The sequence below is a fragment of the Andrena cerasifolii genome, chromosome 15 (genome assembly GCF_050908995.1).
Source record: "Andrena cerasifolii isolate SP2316 chromosome 15, iyAndCera1_principal, whole genome shotgun sequence".
In the NCBI taxonomy this organism is placed as follows: Eukaryota; Metazoa; Arthropoda; class Insecta; order Hymenoptera; family Andrenidae; genus Andrena; species Andrena cerasifolii.
This window is the reverse complement of record NC_135132.1, coordinates 10057644-10075146: the sequence shown is the minus strand read 5'-3', so window position 1 is coordinate 10075146 and position 17503 is coordinate 10057644. Positions and strand designations below refer to the sequence as shown.

The window sequence follows — 17503 nt, the reverse complement described above, 5'->3', positions numbered from 1 at the left end:
GGGAAAAGTAGCTATCGACTCGGCCAGCGGCCAGCAATGGTGATGTTTGCAAGAACGAAGGATGTTTTACAAACACTGTGCGTGGCCAGCGGGCTTTAATATTCCCCGTAAAAGAGAAGCTGGCCCGTGCACCGCGTCAACACCGTAGAAATAGCACGTGCACTTTATTTTTCGCCTGGAAATCGATCGTCGGGGCACGTCCCTTCAAGCTCGAAATAAATCTCGCCTAGTCGATGGCCCTGGAAAACCGTGCACACTGGTTACCGGAATGGCGTCAGAAATTGCTGCAAAAACTCAAAGCAGCCCCTGGAGAGCGCTTGGAGAATGCAGTTTTACAATACTATAGAAAATAACTGGGGAATCTTAAGTTACAACAAATTTTCTTATGGAGGGTTTAGTATTGCTGAGAATACTTGAAATTCTTTGGAGTAATACCTCTACTGGAGCTACTAGCGGTGGGTCAAAATCAGTGGCGGATTTAACAGGGCGGCCGATGAGCAGTTGCCACCTGGGCCTTTTTCTTAAATCCGCCACTAGTCAAGATAGAGTTTGAAATTGAAATAAATAGTGGAATCAGAAAATCACCTGCTGGAATATTTCTTCAACTCTAATCAACTTTAACCAGTATAGCAAAGACTATGCGACGAGTTTTTCTTGTCAAAAGACGGCTCTCGTCCTCGGGTACTCTTCATGGTAATTATAATGTCCATCCTTGAAGCAGTGCCAGTCCTCATTCCTCCTATTCCTGAAAGGAAGCCATATTTGTCCATTATGGATCTCCACAGAGCTGACCACAGGGAGGATCCACCATTTCCTATCAGTGGTATCCCCGCGTTCCCATTGGCTGCCAGAGACAGGTGAAAGCTGGTTTCCCCTTGAAGACTCATCGCCCGTAGGGACAGATAGTTGGCTCGTGTCCGCCATTGGCCGGGCGGACCAGGTGAGGCAGCCTTTTGCGGAGAAAGAAGGGAGGATTCTGCTCCTATAGGACGACCCTCCCTCTTCTCCAACCCCTAGCTCGGAGTTTGCGTCAAACCCTAGCGTCCACCTTCTCCCCTTCGGGAACTTCGACGCCCTCCAAGAGAAGTGCCGCGACTTTTCAGAGTAAAAAGGTCACAGTATCCCTGCCTGGATCAATAGACGCCCGGCGGAGTGAGTTACAGGGATTCACCCTCGGTTGTTAGGGTGGGACGTTACAGAATTGCCAGGGTGGGGCTAATCGATGCCCCATAAACTCGATATTCCCGCCCTTAATTCAAAGCTGATCAGCGGGCTCGCGGTTAAAATGTACTAAGCGACAAGCAGGTTGCTGCAATTAATCAACCGCGATGGTTTAAAAGGCCACATCGGTTAAGCGCGCTATTATATGTGACATATCGGATAGAATTTCTCCCCGGGAAAGAGCGTTGCAGTACTTTACAAGCATAAACGTCAGATACCGGTCGTTTCACGCGACCAGCCACGATAAGCAAACAGAGGCGTTAATCATCGGGAGCCAGGGCCCCTCTTTGTGGAACGAATCCACTGAAAGTCAGGTAAATCATTCCGTGTTTCTCTTACCGGCGCGGCTCCGGTTACAGAGATGTGGAGGCAGTATTTTACAACGCAACATGACCCACTATTGTTGCTTCGAGCTGCTCTTATTGTCACCCCCCGAGGTAGACAATGAGCTTCTCACGTGGGTGGGCCAGCCTCCGGCATTCTTTCCGCCACTCGGTAGCAGCCGGAAGAGCTCAGCCACCGTTATCGCCAATCTCGAGCCTAACAATCTATTCGAGCGGAATATAAAACAATAAAAGCCGGACCCGCGTCTCATAGGCGGCGGGATTTATCGCTCGCCACTTAGTAGGAGTAGGAAAACAGTTTTAGAACCAGGCAGGCCGGTGAATGGCGTGGAACAGGTGTCCACGATCACTTTAAGGTCGACGGAACGCTCTGTGCTAGCCGCTGGATTTTTAGCAACTGCTTTCCATGATTCTCAATGGTCCGACTATCGATTACGGCGATACAGATTTCGTGGGAGCAAGCGACCAGTTATTCGCTAGGCTGCCGCATTTTTTAGGAGTGCACGGCCCGAGACGACGGGGACTTCCTTCGTTCCCGGCGCGACGCGGTTCACACGCACGTGCATCGTCCGTGGCGTGTAAATAGAGGGCGGAGGTGACATATAGCGACAGCTCGAGCAAGCGTGTCGACCGTTTAGGCGACTATTAGCAGCTTCACGCTGCCTACTACGCACGTGCGGCGCGGGACGCCCTGTCGCCTCCTTCTGGAGCCTAGATTGCCAGTTCAGGAGTAACGTGGGATGAAGATGATCATGCAGATCCACCGATGCTGACTTTCTTGGAAGGGGTTGGTGCTGGAGTCGAGGATGGGAGGATTCAATATTAAGTTTCAACTTCTTCTATGAACAAGCGAAGAGAAGCGTTAGCTATCGAGGAGTCATTATTTCAATTTCATTGGATCGGAAGGAAACTTACGAAGTCAGTCGCTGTCCAGAGGTGTCCATGCAGGTGTGCGCCAGCGAAACAAAACAAGAGACACGCATGCAGAGTTCTACAGACAAGAAGGCGTTAAATGAAATTGCAGGGAACAAGAAATCAGAAGCGATGGATGGAAAAGAAAGCTTACCAAGGCAGCGAGGCTTTGGGAGTGTTAACGATGAGGTGGTGCGTTAAAGGAATGGGATGGAAAACTCAGCTTTTACTTCCTTCTATGGACAACGAGAAAGAAATTTTAGGCCTAACGGAATCATTGTCCCCTTGGGAGGAAGCTGACCATCTTCAGTTCCTGTTACGGCTCAGAGCCGGACCCCAGTAACACACCACCAGCTCTTGAATGAGCCAGTGACGAGAGGAGCATCAAATCCTATCGCTTCTGGCTATCTAAATTTGGCCCCGCCTCAAAAATCACTCGGCTCGTTTACCGCGGTCGTTAGAGTGGATTTAACTGGACGAAAGGAGGGTAGAGTGTGTCAGATATCGTTCGACCGAGTTCTGGTAATCCTCGAGCGGGACCGACGGCAATAAATTCTCGGGAGGAGCCGGCGTTACGCCTCTCGGTCCATTTGCTCCCCGGGACGTCACCTAAAATCAGTTAATTATATTCTAGATCCGTCGCGGCTTCTCGCGTCCTGGACTTAAAGAGAAGGAAAAAAGGGAGACAATTACCTGGAGTAGGGTTCAAACGTTCCAGGAGACTCGTTTTGGCGGGAGATTCCGCACTTAGTTATTATCGATGGCCACCTGGCGGCGGGCGAGGTAGATTTGTTTAAATATATTGCTGATTTTTATGTTTATACACGAGAATCTCTTAAATTATGTGGACGAATGTGGGATAGAGGGATTCTTCTTGGAAAACTTAATTAAATGTGTGTAATACAAGTTTCACGTGCGATCGTTGGTTTTCGAGAAAATCGACTTTGAAAATGAGCCCAGTGCGCGCGCTTTTCGGTTTGCTGCAGTGGTTCTCACTGCAGGAGATTGTAATATTTGCGTGGGATGTATAAAAATTGTAATTTGCAATTGAATTATAACCTGAAATTTTGTGTCGATTTAATGTCGATTACCTCGAGAACCGAGGCGGTTTTTAATAAGAGCTCTGTATTGTAAAATACCCTTTGTGTAATTACCACAAGCAGAATGTTTAATACAGCACGAACACGTGGAGGTATTCGGATGTCTGAAACCCGAATAGTCCTCGATGTTCACGCGTACGTGTCACGAACCCATTTTACAAAGAGAAGAAAGAGAAAGACGTGCAGTTAGCACGCAAACTATCGTGTTCCCTTCGTTGATTCCGTCTCTGCTTTCGATACACACAGAGTACTTCGACCTTGCTGATTCTCCTGAAAGAAAGCTCAGCACGCAGATCCTGAACGCCGGCACTATCATCGCCAGAAATAAAAATTGTCAGGTCCAAAAAAGTTTGTGTCGCAGCCTAACGCTTATAGTCTCGACGAAATCATTTGACTATTAAAAAAAACCAGCAACACTATTTTCTTGTTGGAGCAAAAGAAAAGCGAAAGACACGCAAGTGGTTTTCAACAGGCAATCCATTTCGTTTCGACTATAATATCTTCGCTAACATTCTACTTTATACTTGTCGGCGCAATTACGTCTCGTCCCCCGTTATTTTCATCGTTCATCAGATGTGGAAGCGTTCAAGAGAGGATTGAGGAATCGCGTGTCACGATAACAAGAGACAGGGGAGACGAGGACGGATTAATCGCGTGTAAATTTACATCGTGGAATCGGTGCAACCGTCCGTCGACCGTCGCCGCTGAAAAACGACGATGCGGAGGGGGAGTAGTAGGTGGAGACAGAGAAGAACGAGAGGAGGTGGCGCGAAGATAGCGGTGCGTGTCGTCACGAAAATAGAAACGGCTTCGTTGACACTCTGCTACAAATTGTCCGCGTCGTTATGCTCTTTGTAAGAGCCAACGCTCTTTCTTCCACGTTGAGAGCAGCGACCACGAATACTTGGCGATGTTTCGCGCCCAGGAACTTATCACCGGAGGTCTCTGCTCTCCTCGCTCTACAGTTATGAAACACAGAAACATATACGGATCAACAATTACAATCGATCTGCGCTCCTTCTTCTCTGTTGCGCACACGGATGAAGCTTATGCGCTTTCTACTTAGTCGAGCTCTAGGGAAGTAAACGGGTCCTGTAGCAGAGTGCCTGGCTGCGGAAGGAAGCGACAGTGATTAAACCTTGCGGTACTGTCCAATTATATTAACAATATATTTAATCTCCGGTACACGGGCAGGCCCCGCGTGTACAGATGGTGTTATGCGTTTAATAGAAACACTCGCGCACAGAACTGTCCTTTAATACTTGACCCTAAACGACTCTGGTCGACTCGCGGGGAATGACTGACGGAAGGAGAATGGAAACTGCACTTGCGGCGCGCAAGCTGCTCGCCTTCCAGCCGAAGGGTTAATCTTCTTCGAGGAGGTCGTCGTCGAGACTCACGCCCTGCAACAATAACCACATCCAACGCTCGGTAACAGTTTTAAAATAAAGCCCGGAGGAGTGTGCAATTTAAAATGGGCACGATGACTGCCGCGACGCTGCTGCAACAGGAGGGCGTGATAAAGTACAGAAATGATGGAAAAGGTACGCCAAGAGGGTGACTCGAGTGGGCTCTGTGTTATGGCAATAAGGCTGTAAAGTAAATGAACCGTGACTGGCGCGAAGTCAACAAACCTTAAACCTCCTCCTCCAACGTTTGCTACTTGCAGTTGTTTCGCGCTATACGACCCCAGTGACTGGAATTTATAAGAAAGTAGCTAAAAGGAATAATACACCAACTGTTTCTAACAGTTTTATAAGAAATAAATATTTCCAAAGGAACAGAATTCTGATAGCAGGAAGATGCAAAGGAGAAGGACGCTGTGAGCTTTATTCCCGCCTGGTTCTTTTTTACCTTCGCCCTTTTCACGCTCATTTAACGAGCCCCGTTCATTCTGCCCGATAGGTGGAACGTGTTCACGTACGCGCATCGAGCAGGATCGATAGCTGTGTGCACGCACACGCGCGCGCGGTGCAGTCGGCTTTCGACTGTTTTGGTAATGCAATACCCTTCTAGAGTTACGCGCCCGTATTTAAGGGCATTAAGCCATCTACTTGCACCCCTCCTGCTCGCCTTTCTCCCCTGCGCTCTCTTTCTCCTCCGTTTGACCTCGATTCGCCTATTCCCGTGATTTTGCGGCTCAGCGTGAAACTACCGCGGGCTTTTCAAATTTCAAGCAAAACACTTCGCGCCGGTCCTGCTGCTGCTACTTGCGCTACGCGCGTGCGCACTTACTTTGCCAACCAGAAGCACTTATTCACGCCAGCATGCACAAAGAAACAGAAATAAAGAATCGATCACTGTGCGATAAGCAGCATTAATGTAAGAGGCTTACAGTAGTGTCGATGGTGTCGTCGATTTCGAGGTCGAGGTCCAGATCGTCGTCGTCGTCGTCGTCGTCCTCGACCGTGAGAGGTCTGGAGCTGCTGGTGGTGGTCTTCGTTTCTTTTTCGGGCGCGGTCGGTGCGCCGATGGATGGAGGAACCGTTTTACCAATATCCAGATCTAGTAGCCTGTTCGTTAGTGCCTCGGTAGCTGGCAGTTCCGGTTCGCCGGCAGTGCTGCTACCTGCTTTATAGTTAAATTGGTTGGCCTGCCCGGCTGCTAATACTTCCTCGAAAGGCTTTCGGTCGATATTGACCTGTAAGAAATTGAAAATCTCTCGATTAAACAGTCGCTTTTTATTGCCAGTCATACGCAGAAGAATCTCTTACCTGCACCGTGGGGAACGCAGACGCTGGAATCTTCTCCTTGCTCTCCTCCCTCAGGAACTGTTCCACCTTCAAACCTTCGCTGTACCCGGGGAACAGATTCTCGTACTGCTCCGGGTCGGCCAAGCTCTGTCCGGCCTTCTCGCTCACCGCGGAGAGCTTCTCCTTCCACAGCTTCACGATCGATGAGATCTTGCTGGGCGCGTAGGTCCTCGCAAAGAACGCGGCTTCCGGGATCCTGTCCGTTTTTATCAGGATGTCCAGGCACTTGTCGAGATCCCCGAGGATGAAGTAAGAGAGGAAGGAGATGTGGTTCTTGCTGGTCTCGTCCGCGTCCGCGCCGAGCTTACGGATCATGGTCTCGTTGCCAGTGCTGGTGGCGAGCAGCAGAAGCCCGCCGAAGTCCTGCGCCTGGTGCAGGCACTCCTGCGCTAGGCAGAGCTTACCCTTCTGCGTGGCCAGGGAGGCTAACTGTCGCCACTTCTGCTGGCTGTTCGCTTCCTTCGCGAGTGTGTGAGCCGTGGCGAGATCCCCTAACGCTAGGGCCAGCTCGAACCTGTGCTCTGGGTCTGTGGAGACTGCTAACGCTTGCTCTTTGAAGCCCTGTTAAACGGAAACAGTTAATGTCTACTTGGGATCAGATCTGAATGATAGCTGGGAGATGCGAACCTGCTTTTCGAGGAAGTGCGCCACTCTGGTTCGATGCTCCTTGGGGACGGTCGGCAGCACTCTGTCGGCGGTTTCGAAGTCCTTCCTCATGACAGCCGTCTGGTATTCCAGCACAGACAGCAATAACGAATAGGAGACGACAGACAGCTCTTTGTCGCACAAGTAAAGTCTGTTGTCCCTGGGCACGTATCCGAGCAGATACATCGGCCTGTCTAAGTGCGAGACGGTCACTACTTCCCCGCCAACGAAGTAGTTCACTCGGTTCACGCTGTTCGTGTAGATGAAACAGTCGCCCACCCAAAGACCAGTCTTCACCACTTCGCTCATTTCGGCGACCATCTGCAACGCGTCACGTGCAGCTTGTCAACATATCGCTCTATCGTAGCTACTAGCAGCGTTGGGTATTAATCGAATAAATTTGTATTCGAGACATTCGAATAAAAATTGAATCGTTATTCATTTTATTCGAAATTTATATTCGAAGATTAGTCGAATAATGCCCAACACCGGCTACTAGTGGATCACCTACCTCAAACGCGTCCTCGATGTCTTCCGCGTTCTCGGGAGCGTTCGCGACGATGTCCGAGTGGTACTTCAAAATGAAGTACTGGTCGGACGTGGCTAATGCTACGAGAGAGGCGTTCTCGGCCCAGTAAACGTGAGTCGGTTGAATGTCTATACGGCGAATCAGCTTCAGCGTGTCCCAATCGTAGAAGGATAGGCCAGACCCAGATGATACTCCCAAGAGAAATCCACCGAAAATGCCTGCAAGCCACAGTGTGGCTTAGAAAAGATGAAGGATACGAATCTCAACGACCTTTAAACTTACAATCAGCGCCGAGGTCGGGCTTGCAGCTCTTCTTCTGCTTGAAGTTCTTGAAGATCTTCACGGTGGTGTTGCTTTCTCTAACAGCGTAGTGGCTGGAATCGGCCGCCCACACGAACTCCGACGCCTGGCCGAATGCTTTGTTCCTCAGCGCCATCGACGTGTAAATAATATATTCCCCATCTCCACAGACCACCAGAAATCTCCCGTTCGGATTGTGCTGGATGGTCTGCGGATAGATCTCGCAGGCACCCATGTCCTTCACCGCCAATGGAAGTCGTTCGCCGTCCTGGGCTTCCTCGCCTAGAGCCTTCAGGTTCGCCTGCTGTATTTCGCTGTGCTTCGCCCAGACAATCTTGCCACCCAACGAATCCATGGAGACCGCCGGCTCCTCTCTGCCAACTTTCACCATGACGCTGCCCTCGTCGTAGCCAATCGCCACATTGTTCGAGCCTTTCATAGAGGAAATCGTCCACACTCTTTCAAACCCGTAGTTCAGGGACGATTCCAGCCTGTACGTGCCTGCGTGCCATATCCTGACGGTTCCGTCCTCGGAGCCAGTGAGAATGATAGGCAATTCTGGATGGAAGCAGACCGCCGAGATGTTCTGCGTGTGGCCCTCCAGCGTTTGCACGCAGGTCTTGTTCTGGTAGTCCCATATCTTCACGTACTTATCGTCAGCTCCGGATATTAAGTACGGTTTATCGCCACCGTGGTAGTAATCGACGCAATTAACTCCCTTCTCGTGGCCCTCCAGTGTGAAATTAGCAGTGGACGAGCCGAGCTGCCACACCTTCACCGTTCTATCCAAAGAGGCACTGGCGAACGTATTGTTGTCCTTCGGATTGAACACTATTTGCATTACGTAGTGAGTGTGGCCCTCGAAGACTTGCTGCCCGATCCACGCCTTTTCCCAGTTCCACAGCTTGATCAGCATATCGTCTGCAACAGATCGTTCGAACACTTGAAACCTCCAGCAGCACGAGAGAGAACAGACAAACGCGACGATACCTACCGCTACTCGTCAATATGAACGGCTGCGTCGGATGCACGGCTATGCACCTGACGTAATCGCTGTGCGCTTCGAAGGAGTGCACCCGCTCCAAAGTGTTGTAATTAAACACCCTGATCTGCATGTCGTCGGAGCCAGTGACCACCCAATTCTTACGGGGCACGAATTTGGCTGTGCGAACTGGCAGATCGCAGACCTCGAACATCTTAACCAACGTCTGGGTCTCGTGGTTCCATATGTTGACGTTTCCCTGGTACAACGAGCAGAGCATCCATGGCTCCGTCGGATGGAGATCGACGCTCTTCACTCTGTCCGACCGAGCGGTCAGCTTCCGCTTGATATCTAACCTGAGCGGCTAGAATAAAGGGAGTGCGAACGTCATAAATCATCGGAGCATCGTTATTGATTGCTACGTGGGAGCTTATTAATAGTTTATTCGGAGGTTATGTGAACATTGGAAATGTAATATATTTCTTGAATATCGATATTGGAGTTGATAGAGGTGCATGAAAGTGTTAATCAGAAATTACGAGAGTAGGCTGTCACGGTAAGAGGCAATTGTTTTCGTGGTACGAAGGATTGGATATTTTGACGTGTCAGGAGCAGGAGGTGCACTGTCAATACACAGTGTCCACAGGTGTTTACTGGTGGGATAAGTTTCTGGAGTATTCTGGATCCGATCTCGAGGTACGTACCATTTTGTTCGCTGTACGATGCTTCGTATTCGCAGGATATTCAACGGCTTGGACTCAACGACGAGAACACATTAATGGATCTAAATCTCCTGCCATCAAGTTGAGACGTGGCCGATGTCCGAAGCGAAAATGGCGTCCACATGCACCAGATGCTCGTCGCTGTATTATCGATAAATGTAATAAGCTACCGATCCTTTCTACTTAATACTGTTAACCGCGTGGCTAATTAGGATATGATATGCAAGTACTTTCTCACAATATCGTGAAATGTATACGAGTTCAATTGGTTAGGAGTGATTCGTGGAATGGGAGTGGTGGTCGTCAGGAGAATGGCGGGAATTATGAATTCTCGGATTTCGTATTGAAATTCTTTTGCATTTAATATTGCAGTGGTAGATTAATCCGTGGAGCTGAAAATAAGGGTACTGTACTTGATTAATTTCTAATTAATAATGTACGAAAGAAATTGAAATTGTTTCGTAGATAATACTGTTTTTTCCTTAGGCGGTAAAACAGAAATTACAATTATTCCGTAGGTAATATTGTTTTATCCCGGGGGTATAACAGAAATTGCAATTGTTCTGTAGGTAATAACACCTTATCCTCGAGAGGTATATCAGAGATACCAATTACCTATGAAATATTCCATTCCCAAGTGATTTCTGGGAATGGATCGAAAAGATAATCAGAACTGCATTCCATCGCGATTGAGCTGCGATTGTTGACGCTAAAAGCACGTGCGCCAAAGGACAAATCGAAAAGTACAGCCACTTTGCGTGTCAGAACAATGATTCGGAGTACCCAAATACTCGGTATAGATACGACAAGATACACACATAGAGATAATCCTGGATATAAAAAGCCTCCCGAAGAACAATTTTCACAATCCTCGCTCCTGCACCCACCATGAAGCGGATACTATCATTCTTAGGTAAAAGAACACTTTTCCTTCTAACTATTAAGAATCTCCGTACAAATAGAAGCAAGTCGAATTCTCAGGCATCCTGTTAGCGTCCAAGGGAGCATGGTGCTTATCGTGGGCGGACAAAGCGATCCTCTACGAAGACTGCGAAATTTTCAACAACTCGCGCATTTACGGTGGGCCAATTTGCGGTAGCAACGGTGTCACCTACGCCAACAGCCTGTACCTAGATTGCGCGAACCATCAGAACTTCCAGAACGGTGAGTGACCCGAATCTCCCTACAACGAGATCCTCTCTCACCCACTACTGGTGGCACAATTATCCGAGGTTAGGTTGCGGCGCGGTTAAACATTCACGAGCCCTGCATAGGGGGTCGCATGAATTTTTCATCCCATGCTTCTCCGCCCACGATTCGTAGGCGCGGGGTACTTAATTTCTCGACGAATGGCAGGAGCTACTCGGCGGAATAATTCGAACGACACAAAGGCGTGGAGTAATATATGTGTTTCCTTCGATGCAGTGGCAACGCTGCATTCCGGGGCCTGTTTACCGGGGGACGAATACTGCAAGACGAACATCCTGTACGAGCCTGTGTGCGGATCGGACGGCGCCACTTACACGAATCTGGAATCACTTTTGTGCGTTAATTACAGGCGTTTACGGAGTAAGTACGACAAATCCCCGGGCTGGAGGACCCCCCCAGGCACGTCCTGTATATTTACCGCGCCGTTAATACGGATTAAAGTTGGGAAAAGTTGGTCGGCGGCGACGGTGCAGCCAGCCGGTGAATTTAGTTGGCCGAGCTGGAGAGGTTTCGGGGCTGACCGAAATTTCAGCTTGCAAACTCCGGCGAGTTCGTTGTTACGCGTTCACGTCGCCCAGTATTGTTGCGTTTCGTGTGCTTGGCAGGGCTCTGTCATCTGACGTCGGAAATCCCCAGCTAAAAATATCGAGTAACTCGAGTTTTTTGAAAATCATACCACACCAGTTGTCAGCGTTGCTTGCACGAAGGATTTTAGGTCTAATTAAATCATTGATCAAATTCTGTATTATGTGGGATCAGGAATCTCGATAAAAGGGAATTCGGAATAAGAGAACTCGGAGGGACGACTTCGGTGGAGTTGGTTAGGCGGCTGCCAATTACACAGCGGATCCGCAGATCGTGGGTTCGAATCCCATCATCTGAGGAAATTTTTCTGCGGCTCTTCGAAAAACGAAAAAATTACCAAAGTCTATTCCCACAAGTAGAGTTTGGATTCTACTCGGATTTGATTTAAATTATTCTTCATCGGGGTCTAGGATCGGTACTAACTTCCCATCAAGCTTCTAATTTCTGACATATAGTTATACTTACCACTCTATCCTTGCAGACGTGACAGTGGCGTCTCACAGTGCCTGTGGGAACTTCGACTACTGCTACAGGCACGGCACCGCTTCCTACGGAACAAACCCTGTCTGCGGCAGCAACGGATTCACCTACCAGAACGCGGCTCAGGTCAAGTGTTTGCAACGGCGTAACACCGGTAAGCGGTTGCTGGGGGTCTTATGTAAAGCCTTATAGCCTACGTTCTTCGTTACCGAACAGAACTCTCTGACTGCCTCAGCTTTCGAGTGGCGACACGTGACCGTCTCAGTCGTATAAGCAACAAAATTGCGCGCTTCGGCGCCCAAGTGTGCATACAAATCATAGTTGCAATCCTTCCGGCAGATGTTCCTCAAACGGAATTCCCCTGGTTTCAGAGTTGAAGATCCTGCACGACGGCGGTTGCACCGTTCGCGACGTCCACGCTGTCTACGGAAGCACCGCGGAAGTGTGCGAAATTGCTCGCAGCAGATACGAGTGGAACCCCGTCTGCACCTCGGATGGAGTCACCCTCTCGAACCCATTCGAGTTCCTTTGCTACGAGGCTGGTAGGTGTTAATGGGATTGAATGCAAGTAGGCGTCTCTAGTCCAATTACCCAAAGTGCATCCTCGATTAGTCCCTGGGCTTCGGAGCTACGGGAGCTTCCATTGTCCCTGCACTTTCTTTACTCGAGAAGTTCAGTCTACTTCTACTTCCACTTCTTCTGTATTGGAATTGTCGAAGGATCTGGAGCGTCGGGTTTAATTAGAGGAACTAGCCATATCAAAGGACCTCATTTCCCAGATCTGAAGCAGCTGGTTGCAGACGAGGAGTGCGGCACGAGCACCCAGAGGTCTTGCTCCTGGCTTAGGGTCGATGACGCGACCTTGATGAGCGGCAACGAAACGTCCACCCTGGGGAACGAGGTTTGCGGAAGCGACGGGGTCACGTACGGGAGCATGCATCACCTGCAATGCCAGACCAGTCGAAATAAATGTGAGTGCACGGAGAGAGAGTCCTTCGGTGTCCGGTCGATGATAACTCACCGTTTCGTTTCTCGCCAGATCTGTTCACGAAGCACTCTGGACCCTGCTCTGGCCCCGACGACAACCCCTGCGGGTCTATACCGGAAGAAGACCTCCGACTACCGGTTTGTGGGAGCGACGGGGTGTCCTACGTGAGCCCGGAAGCTCTCTGGTGCGGCAGAAGACGATTCCCAGAGAAAAGTGAGCCGCAAAGTGTCTCTGAACCGTCTTCTATCTAAGCACTTACGCTCCATTGACTCAACAAAAGGAGATTTTATCTGTGATTCTTAGCCCTCCAGCTTCCCCTGCATCGACCACTTCGAATTCATTTAAAAGAACGCTATTCATCCTCTTCGTCGATTTTAAAAGCCGCTGTTGCTTCTCCACAGACTTGACTTTCGTCCACGATGGACCTTGCTGAAGGACGAGGCCGATTCTCATGGATTAACCCACGTGTGCTACATAATGTTGCATTGCGTCATCGCGGGAAGAACCGAGGTTGAATGACGTTTCCTGGATCTTCCTCTGGAAGATAATCTTCATCTTCTTCTCACGAGCTCGTTAGAAGATTGTGCTTTTCAGAGAGAGAGAACGAACGCGAACTGAAATCTGCTCCAAAACGGCGGAGTTCTTTTTTCTCACCGGCGATTGATCGTTGAATTATACTCGGAAGGCATCGATGAACGCGCGATAGCCGCGTAAGGACTTATCAGATCCCAATATTTCATTCTTCGTCAGGGTGATGTCACTCGCCGAGTCCATATGGCCATTTTTATTTCCCGGGATTTTCCTTTTTCATCTTCTCACGACGAGCAGCGGGATATCGATGGAGACCTTAACGAAGTCGACAGCGTCCGTCGGCCATGAATTTTCAAGAGAATCGAAGGATGTCTCGAGAGGACGTCGATATGATTTTTGTGAATACACGTTTGGACTAAATTCGCATTGTATCTCTATGGTATATATTAAATATATAATTCCAAATGAAGCGCGGAAAGTGATTCGTCGCCCAAAAATGAGACGGAAACGTTGAAAGAATTTTTTTCCTACGACGCTTCGTTTTGGAGATAATCAAGATTGAATGCGTGCACCACGCGCCGCCGCGCGCGCGCTCTTCAAAGTCGATTATCTCGAAAACGGGACGTCCTACTTGAAAAATTTCTTCCACGTTTTCGACTCACTTTTACAAACTTGCATCGACTACGCTTCGTGTTTGCAGCTACCTAATCCGGACTTCGCGAAAAACAGCAGAAATATGGTTAATTCCTGAGGAAACTCGTATTTCCTGCTCGAGTTTCGCGTCTGTTCCCACGTAAGGGCAACGCGTAACCATTTCACGTGGAAGAATTTATTGCGTTTGACTTTTGACATACAGTTCTCCGTCTCGCGCGGGACCTTGCCGCCGCATAAGTGGATTATCACCGGCGCAGCCAGCCAGAGGACAGATTCCTGATGAATTAACGTCGGATAGGAGCAGCGCCGCTGACACGATAATTACTCGGCGTCTCTCGACGAACCGACTTCTGTCTCCCCAGGAGATTAATCCACGATTCTGGATTTTCTGCGTCGGATTAACCTGTCCTCACGCTCTAGGTCGGTCAATTAACGCGCCTGGGGATTAGCCACACGATCGGCTGGCTCTATTAGGTCTACGGAGGCGTTTGCTCCCGCCTGTTTACCGATCTTGACCCGTTTTTCACCCAACGATCACATAGAAACAAGAGACTAGTGCTTCGCTGGAGGTTCCAAGCCTCCACTGACCTCCCGGTCTCGCGCAAACTTCCCAACGCCGAATAAAACACTTCCAATTACACCTCGGCGAGGATGGTAGCCTTGCCCAAGGGGCTCGAGCTTCCATCCCGACGAAAGTACGGGGTTGCCTACCGCCAGGCGACCCAGCAGCATCCCAGGACAGAAGGATGTCGCCGTCGACCGCGTTTGCCGCAGAATCGGAGGAGGTCAGGGCGACTATTTGTCCCAGCGGCTCCAGCACCGCGGAAAAACACCTGGTCTCGGCATTCGCCGTAGGATCGACTGACCTACTGCTCCTTTCCAGGCGTCGTGGACGAAAGGGGATCCGAGCAGGCAACGATTACGCCCGGATACATTATTTATCCGACCTCTCCTTTTATCGCCGTTTGCTTTTCGACCGCCTAGGCGACGCTTTTTCACCCGTTATCCTTCCGCGGAGCGTTATCGGCCCGACTTCTATACCCCGGCTTTCATCGATCACGGGATTTTTTCGCGGTCGCGCGGAGGGCGGGGGGGACATCGATCAGGCCGGCTGACGTGATCGATCGATCGTCCGCTGAGCTTCCTCGAGAAGAAAAGTGTCTTTGAAGGGGACTGTTGCTCGCGGGGATCACCTAATGGCTGGCTCCTTCGCGGACGGTTGAAGTTTTTGAGAATTAAGCTGTAGGGGCTGTCCAGTGGTGGGGGAGCTTGGTCAGAGTTGATATAGAATTTTTTTTTGTTTTTAAAGAAAACGTGAGAAAAAATTGTATATATATATCATTCAAAGATGTCTCTATCTTCGTTGAAAATATTGTATCGATAAAAGTGTTTTTTCACTTCGAAATAAATTCCCAAAGATGCGATATTTCTTGGCCTGGCCAAGGTGGTCTAACCCCTCAATTTTTGTTCCTCTTCGAAATGATTCCCCGGCTGCAAAGCACGCGACAAAGAGAATCAATTGAAATTCCTTTCCCTTTTCCTCGGCGACAGACTTCGCCACTTCCGGCTACCAAGAAGCCTCCCATATCCGTCCCCACCCCCCCTGAGCTCGTTCGAGTCCACTTCCCCTCGATTTCTAGTGGATTCTGTATCCAGGAAGCTGACCGAACCAGTTCCTACACGTCGACGACCTCTATTCTTCCCTCTGACTGGACTCTGACGAGATAAACCCACCAGCCCATATATTACTCGCAATTAAAGCCTGTGGAAATCTTCCGGGAAGCTTGCTCGCTGTCGATAACAGCGATGAAGCTTCCAGAAAGCTTCCTATTAGCAGGCAGACTTAGAACCTTTTCACGCGAGACACGATTAGTATTTCAGATAAAATCATTTGCCAAAAGCAATGCTAGCCCAGCTCCATGCTATCCTCAGCTGAGCTTCAGTTTTAGGGCCAATTAGACCAACAAATGGCTTCCCAGAGTCTGCACGCCGGGAAGATAGAAAGGATTCTCGCGTGAAGGGACCTTTAATCTTCTTCCCGATAATCATTCCCCGGAAGATTCTGCTGGTAGAAAATAGGTGAACGAGGCCACGTGGAAGCGAAGGTACGATTCAATTTCGCCGCGAAATTCCGCGCCGCTGGAGGGGCGAGCGAGGAAAAGGACGATCCCTGCTCGCAGAGTCGTCGACCCCTGGCGTTATGCAAAATGCGGTCGGCTAACGATCTAGACGCCACGGTTGCCTAATCGACGCGAGGAATTCGATGCCGATAGTCTGTTTGTTCCAGCCGCCTATCTTCCTCGTTCTGCGCGGCGAATGGGCGCCGATAATCGATATTCGGAATAAGAAAGGGTGGGAAAATCGAAGGCCATCGATTTTGACGAAACTTTGCTGAGAAGTAGTACTCTATAAAATACTTCACCGGTATCCTTCTCGTCCCCAATCGTCCACGCTGAAGGGGTGAAAACAGCCCCCGAAGTGGGGGCGCTGAAACCGCGTTTCGTCGAATATCTCGGGAACCAGTTGGCGTGGAAAAAAAATTCTTCTTTCTAAATTGTGTGTTTTTGAAGCGCCGATTCAGCTACCTGAAAAAATTTCAGAAAATATACCACTGCTTCGTATTTTCGGTGGGAAAACGAAACCACGAGTGTGGAGTCAGGTTTCTCTTCGCATATCTTTTTCCAAAACTCCTCCACCCTCCAATAATTAAAATAACCCACCCGGTAGTAAGCCCGCGATTAAAATCCATCGAATCGGACGGTCTATTTCAGTGGAGCGACGCAACTGGGTCGAAAAAGAGCGTCTCCGAGATTAGATTCCCAGGCGAGTGGGAGTCGCGGAAAAAATGGGGGCTGTATAAATTAGCGGCGGTATCGGGGCCGTCGCGAATCGGTGGTAGCGATACAGCCGCATGTAAACAACGATAGGACGCGGTGTTGACAGTGCGCGTACGCCCTGACAGATTGGAGTAGCGGCGACCGATGATTAAACTAATCGTCCCGGCAAATATGTGACATGGCATTAGTGTCTGGCGACGGCCGCCGCGAAATCGAGCGAGTTGCGAGCTGGCTTCGAGGGATCACTCCTCCATCTGCCGCGACTTCGGCCGGGGAAGCTCGTGGAAATTGAAACGCGCGCGAAACGGCTAGGGGAAAAAGGGGGACCTGGTGACACAATCCGCGGTCACGCAACGCGGTCGGGTTTAATGATTTCCGACTGAAAACGTCTTCGCGAGGGAACTACAGTCGATCGCGGATTGCGAGAAATCGCGATTGTTGCGGATGGAATGGTTGCCATTCGCGCTATGGGGGAAACTTTCAGGTTGGCGTTAGGGATTGCCAATTCTCGTGGTCGGTGAAGCGGGGTGCTGGGTTTCCAGTACATATTTTTTTAGGGAAGGAGACTTAAGGGGAACACCACTGTGACAGCCCGAAAAGTAAGCCATTTTTATGATTTTTTTTCAGGAATAATTTACAGCTTTCATATGAAAGTTTTATCGCCTACCTTTAGTGCAATGTGCTAAGAGACTATACAAAAAAATTGAGGAG

At 49.5% G+C, this 17503-nt stretch overlaps 2 protein-coding genes across 5 annotated transcripts in view; one reads left to right on the top strand and one right to left on the bottom strand.

Annotated features, from left to right (window-relative positions):
- Positions 1–4722: 4722 nt before the first annotated feature.
- Positions 4723–17503, bottom strand: part of Beta'cop (coatomer subunit beta') — a 106847-nt gene continuing 94066 nt past the window's right edge. Inside the window, exons 2-9 of one of the 3 annotated variants that reach the window (XM_076828407.1) lie at positions 9491–9649; positions 8799–9150; positions 7787–8725; positions 7487–7722; positions 6958–7296; positions 6292–6891; positions 5913–6218; positions 4723–4980 (exon numbers count right to left, since the gene is read on the bottom strand). In XM_076828407.1, coding sequence (XP_076684522.1) covers positions 4942–4980; positions 5913–6218; positions 6292–6891; positions 6958–7296; positions 7487–7722; positions 7787–8725; positions 8799–9150; positions 9491–9493 — 2814 coding nt within the window. In that variant the 5' untranslated portion in view covers positions 9494–9649 and the 3' untranslated portion in view covers positions 4723–4941. Of the gene's footprint in view, positions 4981–5912; positions 6219–6291; positions 6892–6957; positions 7297–7486; positions 7723–7786; positions 8747–8798; positions 9151–9490; positions 9790–17503 lie in introns of those variants that run through there. The other 2 variants (XM_076828406.1, XM_076828408.1) reach the window with 2 other exon arrangements.
- LOC143377311 (serine protease inhibitor dipetalogastin-like) lies at positions 10177–14503 on the top strand. 2 transcript variants are annotated; one of them, XM_076828455.1, is made up of 8 exons: positions 10177–10421; positions 10490–10672; positions 10934–11077; positions 11784–11936; positions 12154–12324; positions 12502–12753; positions 12822–12983; positions 13172–14503. In XM_076828455.1, exons 1-8 carry the CDS (start codon positions 10397–10399, stop codon positions 13201–13203), a joined length of 1122 nt encoding a protein of 373 aa, XP_076684570.1. In that variant the 5' UTR covers positions 10177–10396; the 3' UTR covers positions 13204–14503. The 2 variants fall into 2 exon arrangements, with proteins under 2 accessions (XP_076684570.1, XP_076684571.1); XM_076828456.1 differs by having other exon boundaries at positions 10189–10421; positions 12562–12753.